Source organism: Neomonachus schauinslandi, chromosome 13 (assembly GCF_002201575.2).
Source record: "Neomonachus schauinslandi chromosome 13, ASM220157v2, whole genome shotgun sequence".
NCBI lineage: Eukaryota > Metazoa > Chordata > Mammalia > Carnivora > Phocidae > Neomonachus > Neomonachus schauinslandi.
Genome location: NC_058415.1, coordinates 57922086 through 57940914, shown reverse-complemented (window position 1 = coordinate 57940914; position 18829 = coordinate 57922086). Strand labels below are relative to the sequence as shown.

The 18829-nt window shown below is 54.5% G+C and overlaps 1 protein-coding gene across 2 annotated transcripts in view; it reads left to right on the top strand.

Annotated features, from left to right (window-relative positions):
- Window positions 1-253: 253 nt before the first annotated feature.
- Window positions 254-18829, top strand: part of TLN1 (talin 1) — a 31519-nt gene continuing 12943 nt past the window's right edge. Inside the window, exons 1-27 of one of the 2 annotated variants that reach the window (XM_021691356.1) lie at window positions 254-416; window positions 6372-6534; window positions 6778-6875; window positions 7119-7248; window positions 7354-7506; window positions 7765-7907; window positions 8016-8143; window positions 8869-8929; window positions 9557-9661; window positions 10001-10156; window positions 10918-11019; window positions 11175-11251; window positions 11485-11665; window positions 11865-11978; window positions 12106-12214; window positions 12412-12620; window positions 12774-12872; window positions 13881-14048; window positions 14225-14519; window positions 15090-15256; window positions 16055-16183; window positions 16349-16465; window positions 16554-16667; window positions 16859-16993; window positions 17375-17503; window positions 18066-18168; window positions 18279-18487. In XM_021691356.1, coding sequence (XP_021547031.1) covers window positions 6405-6534; window positions 6778-6875; window positions 7119-7248; window positions 7354-7506; window positions 7765-7907; window positions 8016-8143; window positions 8869-8929; window positions 9557-9661; window positions 10001-10156; window positions 10918-11019; window positions 11175-11251; window positions 11485-11665; window positions 11865-11978; window positions 12106-12214; window positions 12412-12620; window positions 12774-12872; window positions 13881-14048; window positions 14225-14519; window positions 15090-15256; window positions 16055-16183; window positions 16349-16465; window positions 16554-16667; window positions 16859-16993; window positions 17375-17503; window positions 18066-18168; window positions 18279-18487 — 3561 coding nt within the window. In that variant the 5' untranslated portion in view covers window positions 254-416; window positions 6372-6404. Of the gene's footprint in view, window positions 458-6371; window positions 6535-6777; window positions 6876-7118; window positions 7249-7353; window positions 7507-7764; window positions 7908-8015; window positions 8144-8868; window positions 8930-9556; window positions 9662-10000; window positions 10157-10917; window positions 11020-11174; window positions 11252-11484; window positions 11666-11864; window positions 11979-12105; window positions 12215-12411; window positions 12621-12773; window positions 12873-13880; window positions 14049-14224; window positions 14520-15089; window positions 15257-16054; window positions 16184-16348; window positions 16466-16553; window positions 16668-16858; window positions 16994-17374; window positions 17504-18065; window positions 18169-18278; window positions 18488-18829 lie in introns of both variants that reach the window. The other variant, XM_021691355.1, reaches the window with a different exon arrangement.

The window sequence follows — 18829 nt, the reverse complement described above, 5'->3', positions numbered from 1 at the left end:
ACGCGGAAGTGGCCCAGCAGCTGCGCGCCACGTCCCAGGAGCTATGCAAATAGAGGGGCCGTCCCTGCTGCCTCCTCACACCCTGAGGGCGGGCATTCTGGGGGACGGGCTCCGCCTTGGCCCCCGGCTGAAAAAGGGAAGGGTTCGAGACTAAAAGGGAACTCGGGCGCAGTCAGAGCGTTTTCTCCGAATTGTGCCGCACCCTTGCTTCCGGCCGGGGAGGGGCCGCCGGTCTAAGACCCGCTCCCGAGCATCGAGAGCTGGGGCCAGAGCAGCTTCCTCCTGTCCCCGCAACCATAGAGCGCGGGCCCAGGGCGCCGCCCGCGGGTGGGGGACGTTCCGGGGACGGAAGTGGCCGAGAGAGTGTCGAAGGGAGGGCGAGGCCGGAGCCCGATTGCCACCGGGAGAACGAGCGGGTTAGCGGGCCGGCGGGCGGGGCACGAGCCGGGCAGCGCAGGTAGGCCGGGCCGGACGGGCCGAGCCGGAGCTTCAGGGTGGGGCCGCAAGGCCAGGCCCGGGAAGCGGGCTGGCGGGCAGGCGGGCGGGGTCCCTTGACTCTCCTGCGTCTCCTATTTCGGGTCCTGTTGGAGAGGTCACCGTCCAGTGTATCTCGGCTTGGGATCGGAGTTAAGTAGGCCGTTTTAAGGGAGCCAGGCCCTTCCTGGGATCAGTCCTCTGTCTGGAATAAGTTTTGAAGAGGGAGAGGAGTGGGGTGGCATTGAGGCGCAGGGCGGGGACCGGCTTTGAGGTTAGCTGATAGCGGGTATGTGGGTAGGAAAGCCTCGGGTGAATTTGGGAATTAAGGTTAGCTTAAGGAGTTAAAAAACCGGAGTTGGAAATTTAGAGTTACTAGTGTGAGTCAGGTCCGTTTTATATAGGTAAAGTTTGGATTAGGTCATTATTTTGTTTTCTGGCCAACGTTAAGTCAAAGTTAAGATTCAGGGCCGGGTTAAGGGTCAACACAGGAATTAAATTAGAAATCCAGTTTTAGGGATTAGAGAACATTAGCATGGTACCAGGGATAAATAGCGAAGGGATGGGTCAGCAATCAAGTGACAAAGGAGTTTTAGGCTTAGAGATCAACATTTGGGGTTAAGGTCGGGGAATTTGGTGCTAGGGGTAAAAATTAGATCAATATTAGGTACGGGTGTCTATTAGGAAAGGGATGAATGTTAAAGCCAATATTAGGAAACAGGAAGCAAATAAGGGTCAGGGTTAATGTCAGGAATTAGGGTTAGTTTTAGGGGGGTTATGGTTGAGATTAGGGCAGTTGACCTCGGATAGATAAAATTTAAGAGATTGGCAGTAGATACATGCATTCGTTTTGCAGGGAGGTCTCATTCCTACGTAGTTTCAGGGGTTCTCTAGCCCAGAGATAGGATAAACTAATTTCAGGTAGGGTTCTGGGCTTCAGCTACAACTGCAGATTTCTGGGATTCCAGCTTCTTTATTCTGCTCTCTAAATCCAGTGCTCTTGCTGTGGTCACCACAGTTGAGGGACAGGGGTCCGTGGACTATGTTGTTTAGAACATAGGAGGAGGGAATGGGACTGGGACCCAGGAGATGTACAAGGCCTAGACATAAGTGGGGGATTACTTAGGGAGAGGGGACTATGATTAAGGGAAGGCTGACCATGGAAACACTGTTGCCACGGGAGAAAGAGATGACTGAATCGTTTGAAAGTTCAGCCCCACTGCCTCCCAGTTCCCTCATTCTCTAGTTATTAAGTCCTCCCTGGCCCTGCAGTTCACACCCTCCCTGCATACCCCCTTTCTGCAAGCACAGTCCTGCATACAGAATTCTCCCCTCATCTGTAACTCTCCCATACTTGTTCATCTTACCAACAGTCCCAGCTGCAGTTCTTCCTCCCTTCCTATCCGATTCTGCACCTCCTACCATATTTTGCCCTCCCAAATCTGAGCTCTCCCATCATCTTAAAGCACTCTCCCACACTTTCCCCCACTCACCCACCTGCATACCTCCTGGTCATCTGCTGAATACCGCTCCCCCCAGCCCAACATAACTGTCAAGTACCCCCAGGCCCTGCTACATGCCAGCCCCTGGTGCTAAGCCTCCTTAAGTTCTTGGTCCAGTTGTAGATCCCCTTCCCCCACTCCCCAAACAGAAAAGAGGAAATGAGACCCAAAGAGGAAACTGGGTCTTGCTGATCCCACGCCCAGCCAGGCCACTGACCACACCCCCATTTCACTCCCAGCCTGACCCTGCCACTGACCACAGCACTATCCCCTACCCAGTGTGACTGGTCGTGCCCTGTACCCACCCACCGCCACCAGCTCCAGCTCTGCTTGTAGACTGCCAGTGTCCCTCCGCTCTCCCCCTCCTCCCCATCCCAGCCTTATATAGCCACTGACCACAGCCCCATCTCTTCTCAGCCTCCTGCAGCCTGATCTGACCTCTGACCTCACTCTGTCATTCCCTGACTTATAATTGTTTTTCCCCTTCCCCTAGCCTGATCCAGTGACTGATCATGTATGTATTTTTCCTACCACCATCTTCTCCAGCCTTTCTCTACACCTTGTCTTCCCCATTTCTAGTCCGATACAGTCACTGACCTCATCCCTTCTGCCCCTACCTGGTGCAACCCACATCCCCATCTGCTGTGCCCCAGAGCCTCATCTTCCTATACCCAGCTTGACCTGATCTTTCCTTCTCCCCTTCCCAATTCCTTATGTAAACTCATGCCACCCCAGCCACTGAGTGGCTACTGATGACAGAAGCTGTGGGACTCCAGTCTGACTTTGGGCCCAGGTCCCGGAAGGTTGACAGGACAGACTGCCATCAGGTCCTGACAGTTCCACCTCTTAAAACTACAAATGAGTGACATCCTCCTCTCTACCATTCTAACTGCTGTCATCACTTCTCACTTGTGCTAATGCACTGTCTTTCTGACCAGTCTCCAAGGTAACTGCCAGAATTATTTTCCAAAATCTAGTTCTGGTTCTGTCGCTTCTCTGCACAAAGCCTCCCGTGGCCTCCTGGTGCCCTCCAGTAGGTAAAATACTCCTTCCTCTCTAATCCTCCCCTGCCTTTCCACCCTGACCCGGATTTCCCCATCGCTGCTCCCTTGCAGGTACCCTGTGCTTCAGCCAGCCTGCCTGCTCACTTCCCTGAATGCTCCTCCGTGATTTCCTGCTCCTCCACCTTTGCTTATGCTCTTCTCTCTGCCTGGAATACTACCCCTGACTCACCTCCGGCTGGCGTAGTGGAGACAGCTTGGGCTTTGGAGTCAGAGAGATGTGGGTTCGGATCCTGGCTTCACAACTTCACAGTTTACTAGCTGTATGGCTTTGGAGAAGTTCCTTGAACAAGTGTTTAATGTCTTTGCACCTCAGTTTCCTAATCTGTAAAAATGGATATAATGGTATCTTGCCGGGTTGTTGTAAAGATTAAATGAAATTATGTATACAGAGAAATTGACATAATCGTCAATAAAAGGTAGATCCTTATGATTTTTATTATCTTTATTTAAAGTCCTAACTTCAAATGACACTTTTCACAGAGACTTTTTGGTCCCTCTTCTCTAACCTAAAGGGATCTCTCCCCTGAGCACGCACCTCTTGACTCTGACCACATCCTGCCCTGTATTATAATTCTGTATTTAGCTTACCCACTCAACTAACTGGGAGCCCCTTGAAAGTGAAGGCGAGGGCTTGCTCTTCTGGCTTCCCAGTCACTGAGAGTTTGGCCCGGGGCCTTTTTCACAACAGACCCTCAGAAATGCCTGTTGGATGAATGGAGGGAGAATGTGTAATGGGAGGAGAGATGTTGGGGCAAGTTGTTCTCTTGCGGATAGAGGTGTGTTTGTGGAGAAGCTGTGTGCGTGGGATTCGGTCTTTACGGGAAGATAATGTGGTTGTGATGGGGTCTGTGTAAGGGACTGCATGTTTGAGATAACGTGTATGTGGAGACAGTATAAGTAGGTTTGTGGTAAAGAGCTCTGTGCATAGACTGGGGTGCAGTTGGGGAGAATGAATATGCATAAATAGGTGTAGGTGGTGAGGGGCTATGTCGAGGGAGATCAGGTCCAGCCCTTCAGCTGCCCAGTCCAGCCCGAAGTGAGCCTCCAGCAGCCTGAGGCCGGATATGTCAGTCTCACCCACAACCACCAACCTCCCCCCCCCTCCCCGCCCCCCGCGGTTGCGGCCTCAGAGGCCAAATTTGGTAACAGACTGAGTGTTAACTCCCCCAGCCCTCATACGTTCTGACTTTGTTTTCAGCTTTCTCTCTCCCTTGTCCCTTTCTGTAGCTCCCTGTCTTTCTGCAGCTCCCTTTGTGGGTATCTGTTCTGACTATATTCCCCATGTACCCCAAATTCTTTACCCCCCAGTATACTTACATTCCATTCCTTGCTGGGATTTGACCTCCTGTCCTCCATCCCACCCCCCCCAATTGCCCAACTCCTCTGGAATGCATCTCAGGAATGCCTTGAGGGAGGAGGAGTTCCCTGGGAAGGGGATGGGGGGGGGGGGCATTGTTGCTGTTTCATGAAACATGGTGGAAAAGGGAGCAAAGTTCTCAGGCCAGCGTAGGACCTGGATAGCTTCTCCCCATACTTCCAAGGACCTTGTTCTCTGCCCTCATCACCCTCAGTTCACTTCTCAGTTCCCTTTCCTCCCTCATCGTCTTATAGCTCTGTGGGTGTCCACTCAGGACCAGCCTGGGAGTGAGGGTAGGCATGACTCATCTCCCTTATCGGGGTCTCACCAGAGGTTTCCGTGCTTGAAGAAGAAGGGGGTGTTCATATGTCCGGAGGAAATGGGGGAGACATGCAATTTCAACTTAGGGTGGGGGGTCCTTTCAGTCCTGCTCTCAGCTCCTCTGACGACTCTACTGACCCTCCAGCCCTCCAGCAACCCCACAGCCAGGTCTGTCAAGCTACTGGGAAAAGTGGCCGAGGAATGGGGAGGTGGGCAGAGAGCTGGGGAGACTGGAAGAATCCTCATTTGTTTGGAAATAAAGATAGAGAGTGAGCTGTGGTTTCGTGGGAGACTCTGGACTGTTCTATAAGGTCAGAAACGGTCTATCAGATCCCTGATCCACACCTTTCCCACATAGACCTGTCTCCTGTTTCTAAATTATCAGTCTCTTTCACCTCATCCTTCCTAACCTCTTCACCCTCCAAAAACCTATCCCTTCCCAACTTCCCTGGTTCTCTACTGGCTACTGTGTCCCAGCACCCCCACCTGTTTCCAGCCTTCCCCTGGTCCTGCGTTTCCCCACTTGGGGCTAGCCAAGGAGGGTTTGCCAGGAGGGGAATGGGCAGCCTGGATTTGCTCATTCTCTTAGTTGAGAGGAACCAATCCCTATACCAAACTGGGTCACATCACCAGCTGCCAGGCAAATTGTGCCCTGGGTGCCACCTGCCACCTGCAAGGCTTCCTCCAGTCTGCTGAGATGTGGTGCCAAGGAGGGCGGGAGAGGTCAGGGTGGGACTGATCTTGAGCTGCAGTGAAAACACCATCAAGGGAGGTAGTGAGGCGGAGGGCAGAGTTTGAGAAGGACTTACTGAAGATGGGAGAGTATGCGAGGAGCTGTCGTGAGGACTGGGTATTCACTTGGTGACTTGAAGCAAGAACCAAGTTAGAGGGACTGGGCTCTTCTTCTGACCTGCCTTGAAACTACCCCCTGCCCCACCATGGTCTGATATGCATTCTGCAAAACTGAGGAGTTGACTAGTTTCTGAGATCCTTTTGGATTAGAGAATCATCATTCTAGCTTGACTGCCAGGGAAGCCAAATATGGGGCCGGGCTCCCTGGGAAGGCACCTCCCTCTCCAGTTAGACGCTCAAGCAGTCGTGTTTGGTCTCCCTGCTGGGCTAGCTAGAGTGGGTGTTTGCAGCCTTCAGGATCTCTTGGGAATTACCTAACATAACGTCCTCATTTTGCAGAGAAGGAGGCTAAAGCTGTCAGAGGGGAGGTCACAGGATGAGTCAGGGCAGAGCTCTGAAAATCCCAGACAGGAAAAAGCCAGCAAGACCTAGCGAGAGACAAAGAGAGAAGAAGACTGGACCAAGGAAAGATGAAAACAAGGCAGAGGCAGGGCTGGGAAAGGAGCAGGGTAAGGGCCAAGAGGGAGATACTTGGCAGACAGAAGGGAGGCACAGATTCTAGTGGTAGGGACAGGACGGTGTCCTCAGGGAACACTGCATTGCAGACCAGACTCCTTCACATATCTTAGGTGGTTAAGATTGGTTCCTTTGGTATAAATAATCTTTCGCTCTTTAAAATTCTTAAATAAAAACAACTATGTTACTATTTGCTCTGGTGGGTCCCTTTCAAAAACACCCCTCCCGGGGCCCCATCTCTCCTCTGATGAGGATGTGCGCTAATGCCCTGCTGCCACGGGCCAGGTCGAGCCAGGCTGGAGAGGAGAAGCTGCCACCATGGTTGCACTCTCACTGAAGATCAGCATTGGGAATGTCGTGAAGACGATGCAGTTCGAGCCGTCCACCATGGTGTACGATGCCTGTCGCATCATTCGTGAACGCATCCCAGAGGCCCTGGCTGGCCCTCGTGAGTCTGAGCACCCCGGTGGCGGGGGTGGGAGTCTTCGATCCCTCCTTGTGCCCAGGCTCTTGGCTTTAAGGGATGACCCCATCGTCCCTCAAGGCTACTAACCCCTCAGGCCTATGCTCCGTGGTTCCCTCTCTCCCCTTTAGGCCCCCGGTCCCTGGGGAAATAGTAAGGGGCAACCGCGCAGCCATCCAGCCTCACTGGGGTCCTCATGAGTCTGAGGTGATCCGTCCTCTCTTTTAGCCAGCGACTTTGGGCTGTTCCTGTCAGATGATGACCCCAAAAAAGGTATATGGCTGGAGGCCGGGAAAGCTTTGGATTACTACATGCTCCGAAATGGGGTGAGTATCACTTCATCAAGGACCACCGACATCCCCTACTCCACCTCCTCTTTTCAGCACCCATATCTGTTGTCCCTGACCCTCTCCAGGCTTTCTATCACAGGCAGTCAAAATAACCTGCTTTTTGAGTGAGCCACCACAGTCTTGCTGTTAGTAATCTACTTTCCTCCCCTCTGGCCATGGAAAAAGGAAGTAATACCTCTAGCTTCAAGTGGGCCCCTCCTCCTATTCCTGCCCGAACAGGACACCATGGAATACAGGAAGAAACAGAGGCCCCTGAAAATCCGTATGCTCGATGGAACTGTGAAGACTATCATGGTGGATGACTCTAAGACTGTCACCGACATGCTCATGACCATCTGTGCCCGCATTGGTAAGGGGTCTCGGTGGGGCTGAGGGCTGGGGAGTGGAGGCTCCAACTCTGCCAGAAAACACGGATGCAGTGCCTGGGATGCTACCACCCCTCCCCCTCCCCCAGGCATCACCAACCATGATGAATATTCACTGGTTCGAGAGCTGATGGAAGAGAAGAAGGAGGAGGTGACAGGGACCTTACGAAAGGACAAGACACTGCTGCGAGATGAAAAGAAAATGGAAAAACTAAAGCAGAAGTTGCACACGGATGATGAGTGTAAGCGGAAATAGAAAAAAAGAGGGCCCTGGAAATGGTCAGGTGGGGGGAGCAGGGGACAGCTCTCTATTCGTTAGTTATGGAAACTCTGCTTTGCAAGACACTGTTTTAGATGCAGGATGCATCAGTAATAAAACAAAGTCTTACTCATGGAACTTAGCGGTGAGGGAAGGTAGGAGATGAAGAATAAACAAAAGGCAAAGAGCAGACAAGACAGGCGCCCTAAGGGCTTGGCATTGAGGGGACTCTCTGTCCCAGTGAACTGGCTGGACCATGGCCGCACGCTGAGGGAACAGGGAGTGGAGGAGCACGAGACGCTTCTGCTGCGAAGGAAGTTCTTCTACTCAGACCAGAATGTGGACTCCCGGGACCCCGTACAGCTGAACCTTCTTTATGTGCAGGTGTGGAGAGGATTTGCCCAGGGTAGGGCAGGTGGGGAGAGGGGGCAGAAGCACAGCGAAGGGTATCCCCGCACCCACACACAACATCCACCACCTTGTGTTCTCCAGGCACGAGATGACATCCTCAATGGCTCCCACCCTGTCTCCTTTGACAAGGCCTGTGAGTTTGCTGGCTTCCAGTGCCAGATCCAGTTTGGGCCCCACAATGAGCAGAAGCACAAGGCTGGCTTCCTCGAGTGAGTGACCCACATCCCACACCCCGTCAGGGCCCAGGACTCAATGCCATTGTGACCCCAACAGCCCTGCCCCCCCTCCCAGGCCTTCTCTCTCTGTTCCTCTTCTGATGCACCAGGGTTTGACCCACACGGGTACCTTTTTTGCTGCTGTCAGCTATTTGTCTCCTCACGGGCCCCATGTGGAACATGAATGTAGCCCAGAATCTCTTGCCTCTGCCCCATACCTCTCAAGCAAGCATGTAACCTTTTTGAGATTCTCTGAAGAATTTTAATGCAGTAGCCAGAGGAAAACAGAACATTTCTCCTCATAGGGAACATAGACTTAGAAAGCTTCACAAGTTTCATCCACTGATACTCCTCAGAATGTGTGGAGTTCAGCGTGTCTTGCTTAGCTTCCTACATGCATGGTCATCCTTCTACTGAGCTCCTTCTGCTCTTGGTTCCCTGCAGTAGTGCCCTGGACCCTCTTTTCCTCAGGGACTGAGCCTGCAACTCAGGTTCCCTCGGTCCCTTTTTCCCGTAGGGAGAGACACAGGCTGCGCTCAAGAGCTCATGCTAGGTCGTCTCGATTTCGTGGATAATCCTGACTCTGTTCCCTCGAGCCTTCCTTCTCCCCAAAGATAACACTGTCCTAGACATTTCTTCACACCCCCAGGCCCACAGTCCATGGCCCACATATCCCTGATGCTGTCCACTACATGCTGACCCTCCCTTTTCTGGTGTAGCCTGAAGGACTTCCTGCCCAAGGAGTATGTGAAGCAGAAGGGAGAGCGTAAGATCTTCCAGGTGAATGGGGGTAGGGGAAAGTGTTGGGGATGCCCTGGGAGCTTTGCTGCTTAATATTAACTGACTGAATGGACCCCCACCCCTTCCTTGTCTCCTCCCACCCTGCTTCCACCCACCAAGCTGCCCTTCCACCTCTCCTGGGCCAAGAAAGCAGAAGACCTTTCATCTCCGCTCCATCACTGCATTTGCTGTGGAATTCAATATTCTTGTTTTCTTTTCTTTGCCTCTAACGTGGGATGACAGTACCTGCCCTGGGTAGGATTGATAGGAGAATCAAATGAGACAGTATGCCTGAAATGACACTGAAAAGTATATCTTTGTACAAATGTGTTATCCCCACTTCTTGGATACTCAGCCCAAAAAGTCTTCTATTTGACCTTCTGCTTCTTATCTGTTTATGTCTCCAGAACATCTGCGAGTTCTTTAACTATATTCCCTGAATTGTCGCTTCTGCGTATCCTTTGTCAGCCCCCAGCCTGTCACCCTCTCGTTTCTCATATCCTGCACCCCCTAACCTTTCCTGTGTCCCCCACAGTACGCTCCCATTGTAGTAAACGTCGCAACTCCTTGTCTGTGACACTATCTTCCTGCATTTTGTAAGCATTTTTTCCCATTTCCTACTCTAAGGCACACAAGAATTGTGGGCAGATGAGTGAGATCGAGGCCAAGGTGCGCTACGTGAAGCTAGCCCGTTCCCTCAAGACATATGGTGTCTCCTTCTTTCTGGTTAAGGTGGGCTACAGATCCTTCTCATTGCCTTCCTTATTCCCGCTCTTACCCTTTCCCCTCCAAGTCTGGCCCTGCCCTTGTTCACATTTTCCATCATCCCTACAAGTCCCATTCTCTGCCTTGCTCTGACCTTGTGAAAACTTGCCCTGTTGTCAGCCCTCTGCCACCACTTCGCTCCAGACCCTGTGTTTTCCCTCTAGGAGCTTGTTCAGGCTCCATCCAGACCCCCAGTTAGGCTCTCCTGTGCTCCTCAGCACCCCCTTGTGGTCGAGATCTGATGTGCTCATTCACGCCTCTGTGTGACCTCTGGCCACAGCACCAATGACAACCTCTGCCTCACAGGAAAAGATGAAAGGAAAGAACAAGCTGGTGCCCAGGCTTCTGGGCATCACTAAGGAGTGTGTCATGCGAGTGGATGAGAAGACCAAAGAGGTGATCCAGGAATGGAGCCTCACCAACATCAAACGCTGGGCTGCCTCTCCCAAGAGCTTCACCCTGGTGAGTCTGGGCGCCCAGAGGGGAAGGGGCCTTGGAATTTCCGGGGGGGGGCAGCTGCAGAGGTCTTTCCCCTTCCTTGGAATAGGGCACTGAGTGTGACTCCAGAAAAAGGGAGAACTTTGTAACGATTACAGGACCATGGAGGTCAGAGTAGAGGAGATTTCCTGGAGAGTAAGTGATGCTTAAATGAAACAGTCTTTAAAATCAACAGGACAGAACTGTCACCAGCAAGCTGAGCTCACAGGAAACTTGGGGAGAGGGAAGAAAAAGGTGATAGAAAGAAAAAAATAAGCCTCCTCTCTTTCAGCAGCAACTATATAATAGTTTCCCCCCCCCGCCCAGCTTTATATTTTGGTGTGCTGGATTGGAAACTGATACCACCTTGATGAAGTGCCCCAGTGAGGGGATGAGAACTTCATAAAGGCTATCTTTCCATTTTGGGTACTAGTGCTAACCCTCAATTGTGGTCATTTCAATGATAAATGTTTATGTCTTTCCAACTTTATTGTCACCGGGAGAGAACAGAGATTTCATGGATGGCATGCATGTGAAACTATGTAGCATAAAGACTGCTTCTCAGAAATAAAGTGTTGCCCTGCAGGGAGGAAAATAAAGAGGAAATTGAAGAAGGGCGGGCTTCTCCCTAGAGGGCTGTTGGCAGGGGAAGCGCTCACCAGCTCATCCGTGGGGCTCCCATCCTACCCTTTTCCATCCTGGGTAGATGGCGCCCCTCCCACCAAGCTCCCACCTTGTCACCCTAGGATTTCGGGGACTACCAAGATGGCTACTACTCAGTACAGACGACGGAAGGGGAGCAGATTGCCCAGCTCATCGCCGGCTACATTGATATCATCCTTAAGAAGGTGCCCACCCCAGCCTTCTCCTTATCTAACCCCACCTTCTACCCAAGCCGGTCCTTTCAAAGTGGGAACCCAGGTTCTGGAAAAAGGCTGACTAGGGGAAAGAAGAAGCTGCCGTTTCCCTGCCTCTCTTAATTGTTCCTTTTTCCTTCCTACAGAAAAAAAGCAAGGATCACTTTGGGCTGGAGGGAGACGAGGAGTCTACTATGCTGGAGGACTCCGTGTCCCCCAAAAAGTACGAAGGGAGCTGGGCTGATCCCATCCATCAGGGGCAGGGACGGCAAGGCCTGCCTCCAATGATTGCTGAGGGGTGGGGAATCCCTAGGACGGTTCTTGAACCAGTCACAGGCTCTCATGAGACCTCACACGCCCCCTAAACCACAGGACCTGCAAAGGTTCTAGAGCTGGGTGGGAAGGGGGTGAGACCACAAAGTCCTCTGAGTGCTGCCCAGGGTGTCCCCTGTCTAGGTCGACAGTCCTGCAGCAGCAGTATAACCGGGTGGGCAAAGTGGAGCACGGCTCTGTGGCCCTGCCCGCTATCATGCGCTCCGGAGCCTCTGGTCCTGAGAATTTCCAGGTGGGCAGCATGCCGCCGGCCCAGCAGCAGGTTACCAGTGGCCAGATGCACCGAGGACACATGCCCCCTTTGGTAAGAGTGCATCCGCTGCCACCAGGGTACCAGGCCTTTCTCCCCCACTCCCCCCATCCCCGCCCGTCAGCTGGGCCCAGCCAGGAGCTAGGCAGTCTTTTCCCACGTCCCTGTTTGTATTCCTGTCCCTAGCCTCGAGTTCTCCTTTACCTACTCTTGCCTCTAAGCATTCCCTATTTCTCCTCCCCTTGTCTTGTAGACGTCAGCCCAGCAGGCACTCACTGGGACCATTAACTCCAGCATGCAGGCTGTGCAAGCTGCCCAGGCCACTCTGGATGACTTTGACACTTTGCCCCCTCTGGGCCAGGATGCTGTGAGTATGGGAGGGAGGAGAGGCCAGCCACGCTAAGGCTGGGACTCACAGGAGGGATTGGGATTAACCAAACCAGGGCAGATCCTGAGCTTTGCTTCTCTTCTCTCTCTGTCACTCTCTCTCGCAGGCCTCTAAGGCCTGGCGTAAAAACAAGATGGATGAATCAAAGCATGAGATCCACTCCCAGGTCGATGCCATCACAGCTGGTACTGCCTCCGTGGTGAACCTGACAGCGGGTAAGCCGGACTCCAAGTTCTCTGCGTGACGGAGAGGGGGAGAAGGAGCGTGGCGGGCTCTGGGAGGGACCACACCTTGACTCATGGAAGAGACTGTGTCAGGATGGGTGTGTGACTGACGCCTCTGTGCGCCTCCCCGGCCCATCGTCTGGCCTGCCCCCCTCTCACTCGCGCTCCTCTTCCTCCCCCTCCCTCAGGGGACCCCGCGGAGACAGACTATACAGCGGTGGGCTGTGCGGTCACCACCATCTCCTCCAACCTCACGGAGATGTCCCGCGGCGTGAAGCTGCTCGCTGCCCTGCTGGAGGACGAAGGCGGCAGCGGCCGGCCCCTGCTGCAGGCCGCCAAGGGCCTCGCTGGGGCCGTGTCGGAGCTGCTGCGCAGTGCCCAGCCAGCCAGTGCTGAGGTCGGGGCCCCGGGCTGGCACTAGGGAGGAAGCCCAGAGGAGACGGGGGCGGTCCAGGCTGCGGGGTGGAGGCGTGGGGCCCGTGGGCGTGTAGGACCCAGGGGCGCGTGGGCAGGGACTGGGCAGCTTCTGACCGGTGTCCGCTCTCCACAGCCCCGTCAGAACCTGCTGCAAGCAGCTGGGAACGTGGGCCAGGCCAGTGGGGAGCTGTTGCAGCAAATTGGGGAAAGTGATACTGACCCCCACTTCCAGGTTGGTGACTTACCCAGCCCCTAGAACATAAGCTTCTCGGAGGTAATCTCCAACCCTGAATCTAGCTCCTAATCCTGTTACTACAAATTGACTTCTGAGAGCCAATCTGGACCTCTTGTTTGCAGGGAATGACACTGGGAACCTCCAATCCCTTTTTTGGGGGATGAGAATTCAGAACCCCTGAGTCAAGACTAAATCTACTAGTTCACCCTTGGCTGACTGATATTTTGTAGCCGCCTGTCATCTTTTCCTTGTCTTCCCCATATATAGCCCTTGTCCCAGCTTAACATCTTGAAGCCCCCTCCATGGCACCCTGAGGACACTGTCCCTCTAGCTGTCCCCTTCCCCACCCCATGCCAGTTTCTTCAGCTGACTTGTCATCCTGGATTTCCCACGCAGATATGTGCACCCAGAGGGGCTGGGGCTCGATCTCCCCCCGATTCCCCCACGGTAACGGCCTCTGGCCTGGGCCTTCCCAGCTTTGTCCTCTCTGAGCCGCATACACTCGCTCTGCACCTCTCCCCCCCCAGCCTCCTGGGGGAGCAGAACATGATGGGAGATGGGTAGGCATGCCACAGGCAGGGCTTGGGGAAACGGGACCAGGGAGGGTTGTACAGGGTCTCGTACTCCAGGGTGACTGCTTCCAACCAAGATAGAGAAGAAATGGAGGAAAGAAGCTGGGGGTGGGAGGGACCCCAAGAGGTATCTCTCTCCATCCCATTGTAACAGCACCGCCCCTCCCTCCCCATCGCCGTCCGAGTGTATCCGCCTCATGCATTTCTCCCTTTGGTGTAGGCTCTTGTTTCTTTCGGTGTAGGTTTGTTCCTCGGTGGGGGATCTGTCCTACTGGGTGCTCAAGGCAGGGGCTTGGGGTAGCTTCTGGTTGCTTCTGCATACACTGTCCTATGATTGGAGTCAGTGGGAAGAATGAAACAGCTTATGCCTCTGAGAAGGGTCCGTGGATTCCAAGCCCGATCTCAGGCCCTGCTGACAGCCCTTTCCTCACAGGACGTACTAATGCAGCTAGCCAAGGCCGTGGCAAGTGCTGCAGCTGCCTTGGTCCTCAAGGCCAAGAGTGTGGCCCAGCGGACAGAGGACTCGGGCCTTCAGACCCAGGTCATTGCTGCAGCAACACAGTGTGCCTTGTCCACCTCCCAGCTGGTGGCCTGTACCAAGGTGAGCCCCAAAGGTTGCACTGTCCTGTGCTGAGGGTGATGCTGCCGCACACAAGAGCCTGTCGTTGCACCTCTTCGGCTCCTCACCTCTCCCAGTGACTGTCACAAACACCACAAACGCCCCACCTCGCGACTCCTTTCCATGGCCTTCATTTCTTACTCGCAGTTTGCCTGCAGGTGGTGGCACCTACGATCAGCTCACCTGTCTGCCAGGAGCAGCTGGTGGAGGCTGGACGCCTGGTGGCCAGAGCCGTGGAGGGCTGTGTGTCCGCCTCCCAGGCAGCCACAGAGGACGGGCAGCTGCTGCGGGGGGTAGGGGCAGCGGCCACGGCTGTCACCCAGGCCCTGAATGAGCTGCTGCAGCACGTGAAGGCCCATGCCACGGGCGCTGGGCCTGCTGGCCGTTATGACCAGGCCACTGACACCATCCTCACCGTCACCGAGAACATCTTCAGTTCCATGGGTGACGCTGGTAAGAACACCACTCCTGGGAAGACAGCGAACCCCAGTGAGGCTCCCTGAGCCCAGTGGACATTCAGCCCTTGCAGACCCGCCACCTCCCCCTTAGGACTCAGCACGGTAGGCTAGATGTTCAGTCTCTGAAACCTCTAGTTGCTCCTGTGTAAAGCGGGAATATGATCCCTGTTCTGCCTTCTCTGGTGCGTTTGGAGAATATACAGAAGCGTACACAAACACAGCTGGAGGTTGGAAGGCGGCATTATTAAGAGAGAGCCTTCCCCACTCCCCCCTACCCACTCACCCCTAAAAGCCTTCACAAGGAGTATCTTACCTTCTCAAGACGATTTGCTGAAAATACCCATTAGAGACTGTCTTCCTTCCCATGAAAGCCCACCAGGAAATCTCCCTCTCCAAGATCCTAAACTCAAGAAACAATAACTCCAGGGGAATCCCTTCGAGAACCTTTGTGTCTCTTTAACTGTCCTCAAGAGCACTGTCTACCTTGTCTGCACCCTTTTGCCCCACCCCTGGCACCCTCGCAGTATCTCTGGCTTCCTTACCTGATCGTGGCCTGTCCTCTCAGGTGAGATGGTACGACAGGCCCGCATCCTAGCCCAAGCCACCTCTGACCTGGTCAATGCCATCAAGGCTGATGCCGAGGGGGAGAGTGATCTGGAGAATTCTCGCAAGCTATTAAGTGCCGCTAAGATCCTGGCTGATGCCACAGCCAAGATGGTGGAGGCTGCCAAGGTACAAGGCCTGTGCACACTCCCAGACTGAGACCTGAAGGGAAGTAGAAAGGTCCGGAAGGTCACCCTGTCCTGATGGAAGGGACCCAGGAAAAGCAGGAAATACATGAGAACAAATAGAAGCACTCAGGAGGTAAATGCGCCCCAGGCTTCAGGTGGATGGCGGCCCAGGCTACGAGCCAGTGTGGCCTGCTGGGGTGCTTGCTAACTGACAAGGCAACCGTGCCCCTTTTCCTCCCCCAAGTCCAAGGTCTGCTGTCCTTACTTTCCCCTACTTTGCTGCCTGCTTCCTGGTCTCTCCTGGGAATGCACAGTCAACAGTGCAGAGAGAGACAAGGCAGGGGGACATAGGGACGCAAGGTGCAGAATACTGTCCGGAAGAAGCCAAGAGGCTCTCATACTCCGTGAGCTCTGGGGCTCCTCAGTTTGCAGGAGTAACCAGGTCCCCAGATGGGGTTTTTGAGATCCCTGCTCTGAACTGTGTCCTCCCTGTCCCAGAGAGCCCTCCTCACCCCTCACTTCCCAGTGGCATTTTGTGGGGAGTAGGGAAAGACACATGGCTCTCCTCCCCCCGAGAGGGAAAGAAGACATAGTTCCACCTGAAGAGGGTCCAAAGGGAATCCAGGGCCCCCCTGCGCTTCCCTTGCGCCTGCCCGAGGCAGCTCATCTCAGCTGTGATCACCTTGAGTGCGGGTAGTTAGAAATGACTTGGGAAAATGCTGGAGTCTGGAGGGGCCGGAGCAGAGCTTAGCTGGGGGCCGCAGGGATGCTGAGATGCGTGTCTCCCCACTTCTCGCAGGGAGCCGCCGCCCACCCTGACAGTGAGGAGCAGCAGCAGCGGCTGCGGGAGGCGGCCGAGGGTCTGCGCATGGCGACCAATGCGGCTGCGCAGAACGCCATCAAGAAGAAGCTGGTGCAGCGCCTGGAGGTGAGGCTGGCGAGTGAACCGGGAGCAAGAGTGTGGGCGCTGTGGGAGGAATGATGTGCAGAGAGAGGCTCGATCGGCGTTTCCTCGTGGCGTAGAACGGCCAGGGTGGGCAGGGACTGGGTGGGGGACCGCCCGGGGCTTGTCCTAACCACTCTGTCCTCACAGCACGCAGCCAAACAGGCTGCGGCCTCAGCCACACAGACCATCGCCGCGGCCCAGCACGCAGCCTCCGCCCCCAAGGCCTCTGCCGGCCCCCAGCCGCTGCTGGTGCAGAGCTGCAAGGTGAGACTCGGTCGGAGGAGGTGTGGGACGGGGGACACTTTCCCCCGGTCTGTGGCGAGGTGGCTCTCATGACCTTTTCCCCCCACAGGCTGTGGCAGAACAAATTCCACTGCTGGTGCAGGGCGTCCGAGGGAGCCAGGCTCAGCCTGACAGTCCCAGTGCTCAGCTGGCCCTCATTGCCGCAAGCCAGAGCTTCCTGCAGGCAAGGCACCCTCTCCCGCCTCTCAGACAAGACTCTTCCCACCCTCTGAGTCCCCGAGATTGCCCACAGTTTGAAGCTCCGCCAACAGCCTCCTTCCCAGACAGAGCCACAGCGCTCACCGTGTCCTAACCACCATCAGTCCCTGTACCCAAGCAGATGGTACATTCGTCTGCCCGCCTGTTCCCCCACAGCCAGGTGGGAAGATGGTGGCTGCTGCAAAGGCGTCCGTGCCAACAGTTCAGGACCAGGCTTCGGCCATGCAGCTGAGTCAGTGTGCTAAAAACCTTGGTACCGCATTGGCCGAACTTCGTACTGCTGCCCAGAAGGTATGGGAGCTGGCTGGCTTTGGAAAGTGAGGGTGGGAGTGCCTGGATGGCGCAGTCGGTTAAGCATCCGACTCTTGACTTCGGCTCAGGTCATGATCTCAGGCTCATGAGATCGGGCCCCATGTCAGGCTCCACGCTCAGCGCAGAGCCTGCTTAAGTTTCTCTCTCCCTCTCTGCTGTGTGTGCAGGCACGTGCACACGCTCTCTTTCTCTCTCAAATAAATAAATATTTTTTAAAAAAAGGAAAGGAAGAAAATGAGGGTGGAGTTCTGGGATGATGGGGACTCTGCAAAATAACCTAAAACAGGGATAATTGTATAACCTGGGGCGTCAGTGGGAAACAGCAGTACCTCCGGTACCCAAGCCCCCTTATCACTGTAGGCTCAGGAAGCATGTGGGCCTTTGGAGATGGATTCTGCACTGAGTGTGGTACAGAATCTAGAGAGAGACCTGCAGGAAGTGAAGGCAGCAGCTCGAGATGGCAAGCTTAAACCCTTACCTGGGGAGACCGTAAGTATTCTTAAGACCTCATTCTTGGGCACCTGGGTGGCTCAGTCGGTTAAGCATCTGCCTTCGGCTCAGGTCATGATCCCAGGGTCCTGGGATTGAGCCCCACATCGGGCTCCTTGCTCAGCGGGAAGCTGCTTCTCCCTCTGCCTGCCGCTCCCCCCCTGCTTGTGCTCTCTCGCTCTCTCTCTGTCAAATAAGTAAATAAAATCTTATGTAAAAAAAAACTCGGATGCCTGCGTGACTTAGTCGGTTAAACATCTGCCTTCGGCTCAGGTCATGACCCCAGAGTCCTAGATCGAGTCCTGCATAGAGCTCCCTGCTCAGCAGGGAGCCTGCTTCTCCCTCTGCCTGCCGCTCCCCCTGCTCTCTCTCTAAATAAATAAAATCTTAAAAAAAAACACAAAAAACACCTCATTCTTAATCAAACCCTGAGGTTTTCTTTCCCACCTGCACTCCAGAGCTGCCCAAAACCTTCATTTAAACTGCCAGCTGATCCCAACTCGCTTCTCAAGTTCCCATTTCCCGGTTCTTTCTGCCCCTGAGTCTCCCACTTCATCCCTAGATGGAGAAATGTGCCCAGGACCTGGGTAACAGCACCAAAGCAGTGAGCTCCGCCATTGCCCAGCTGCTGGGGGAGGTTGCCCAGGGCAATGAGAATTACGCAGGTATGTGGAGGGGCTGGGGAAAAGGAGCTGAAGGAGGGATGGAGCTGACAGAGGATGCCACGGGGATCGGGGCCGGGCAGTAAAGGCACCTTTTCCCTTCATCTCCCCAGGGATCGCAGCTCGGGATGTGGCAGGTGGGCTGCGGTCACTGGCCCAGGCCGCTCGGGGTGTAGCTGCCCTGACGTCAGATCCTGCAGTGCAGGCCGTTGTGCTTGACACAGCCAGCGACGTTCTGGACAAAGCCAGCAGCCTCATCGAGGAAGCAAAAAAGGCAGCTGGCCATCCAGGGGACCCTGAGAGCCAGCAGCGGCTTGCCCAGGTCAGGTTTGGGGAAGAGGCCACTTCCCCCTACGGCCCAACCTGCCTGGAGCAAAATCTCATCCACACTGATAGGCACCTTCCCAGGTCTGCTCTTGACAGCTCCTATCTGGATTCCACCCTTTCTCTCAGTCTTGGTAGGAGTGTCTCAGTTAGCCTGAGGCAGGGGCCTAGCTGAACACCAGCTTCGAGACCGTTTGATCACTATCACTTGATACCCTAACTTCAGCCCCTTCAGCTACGCACCCCCTTTCCTCTTCACTTTCGGAGGCAGTAGATCGGTTATTTCCCATGTCCCCATGAGTGGAGGAGGGGCTCTCCCAAACTGTTTCCATTTTGACAA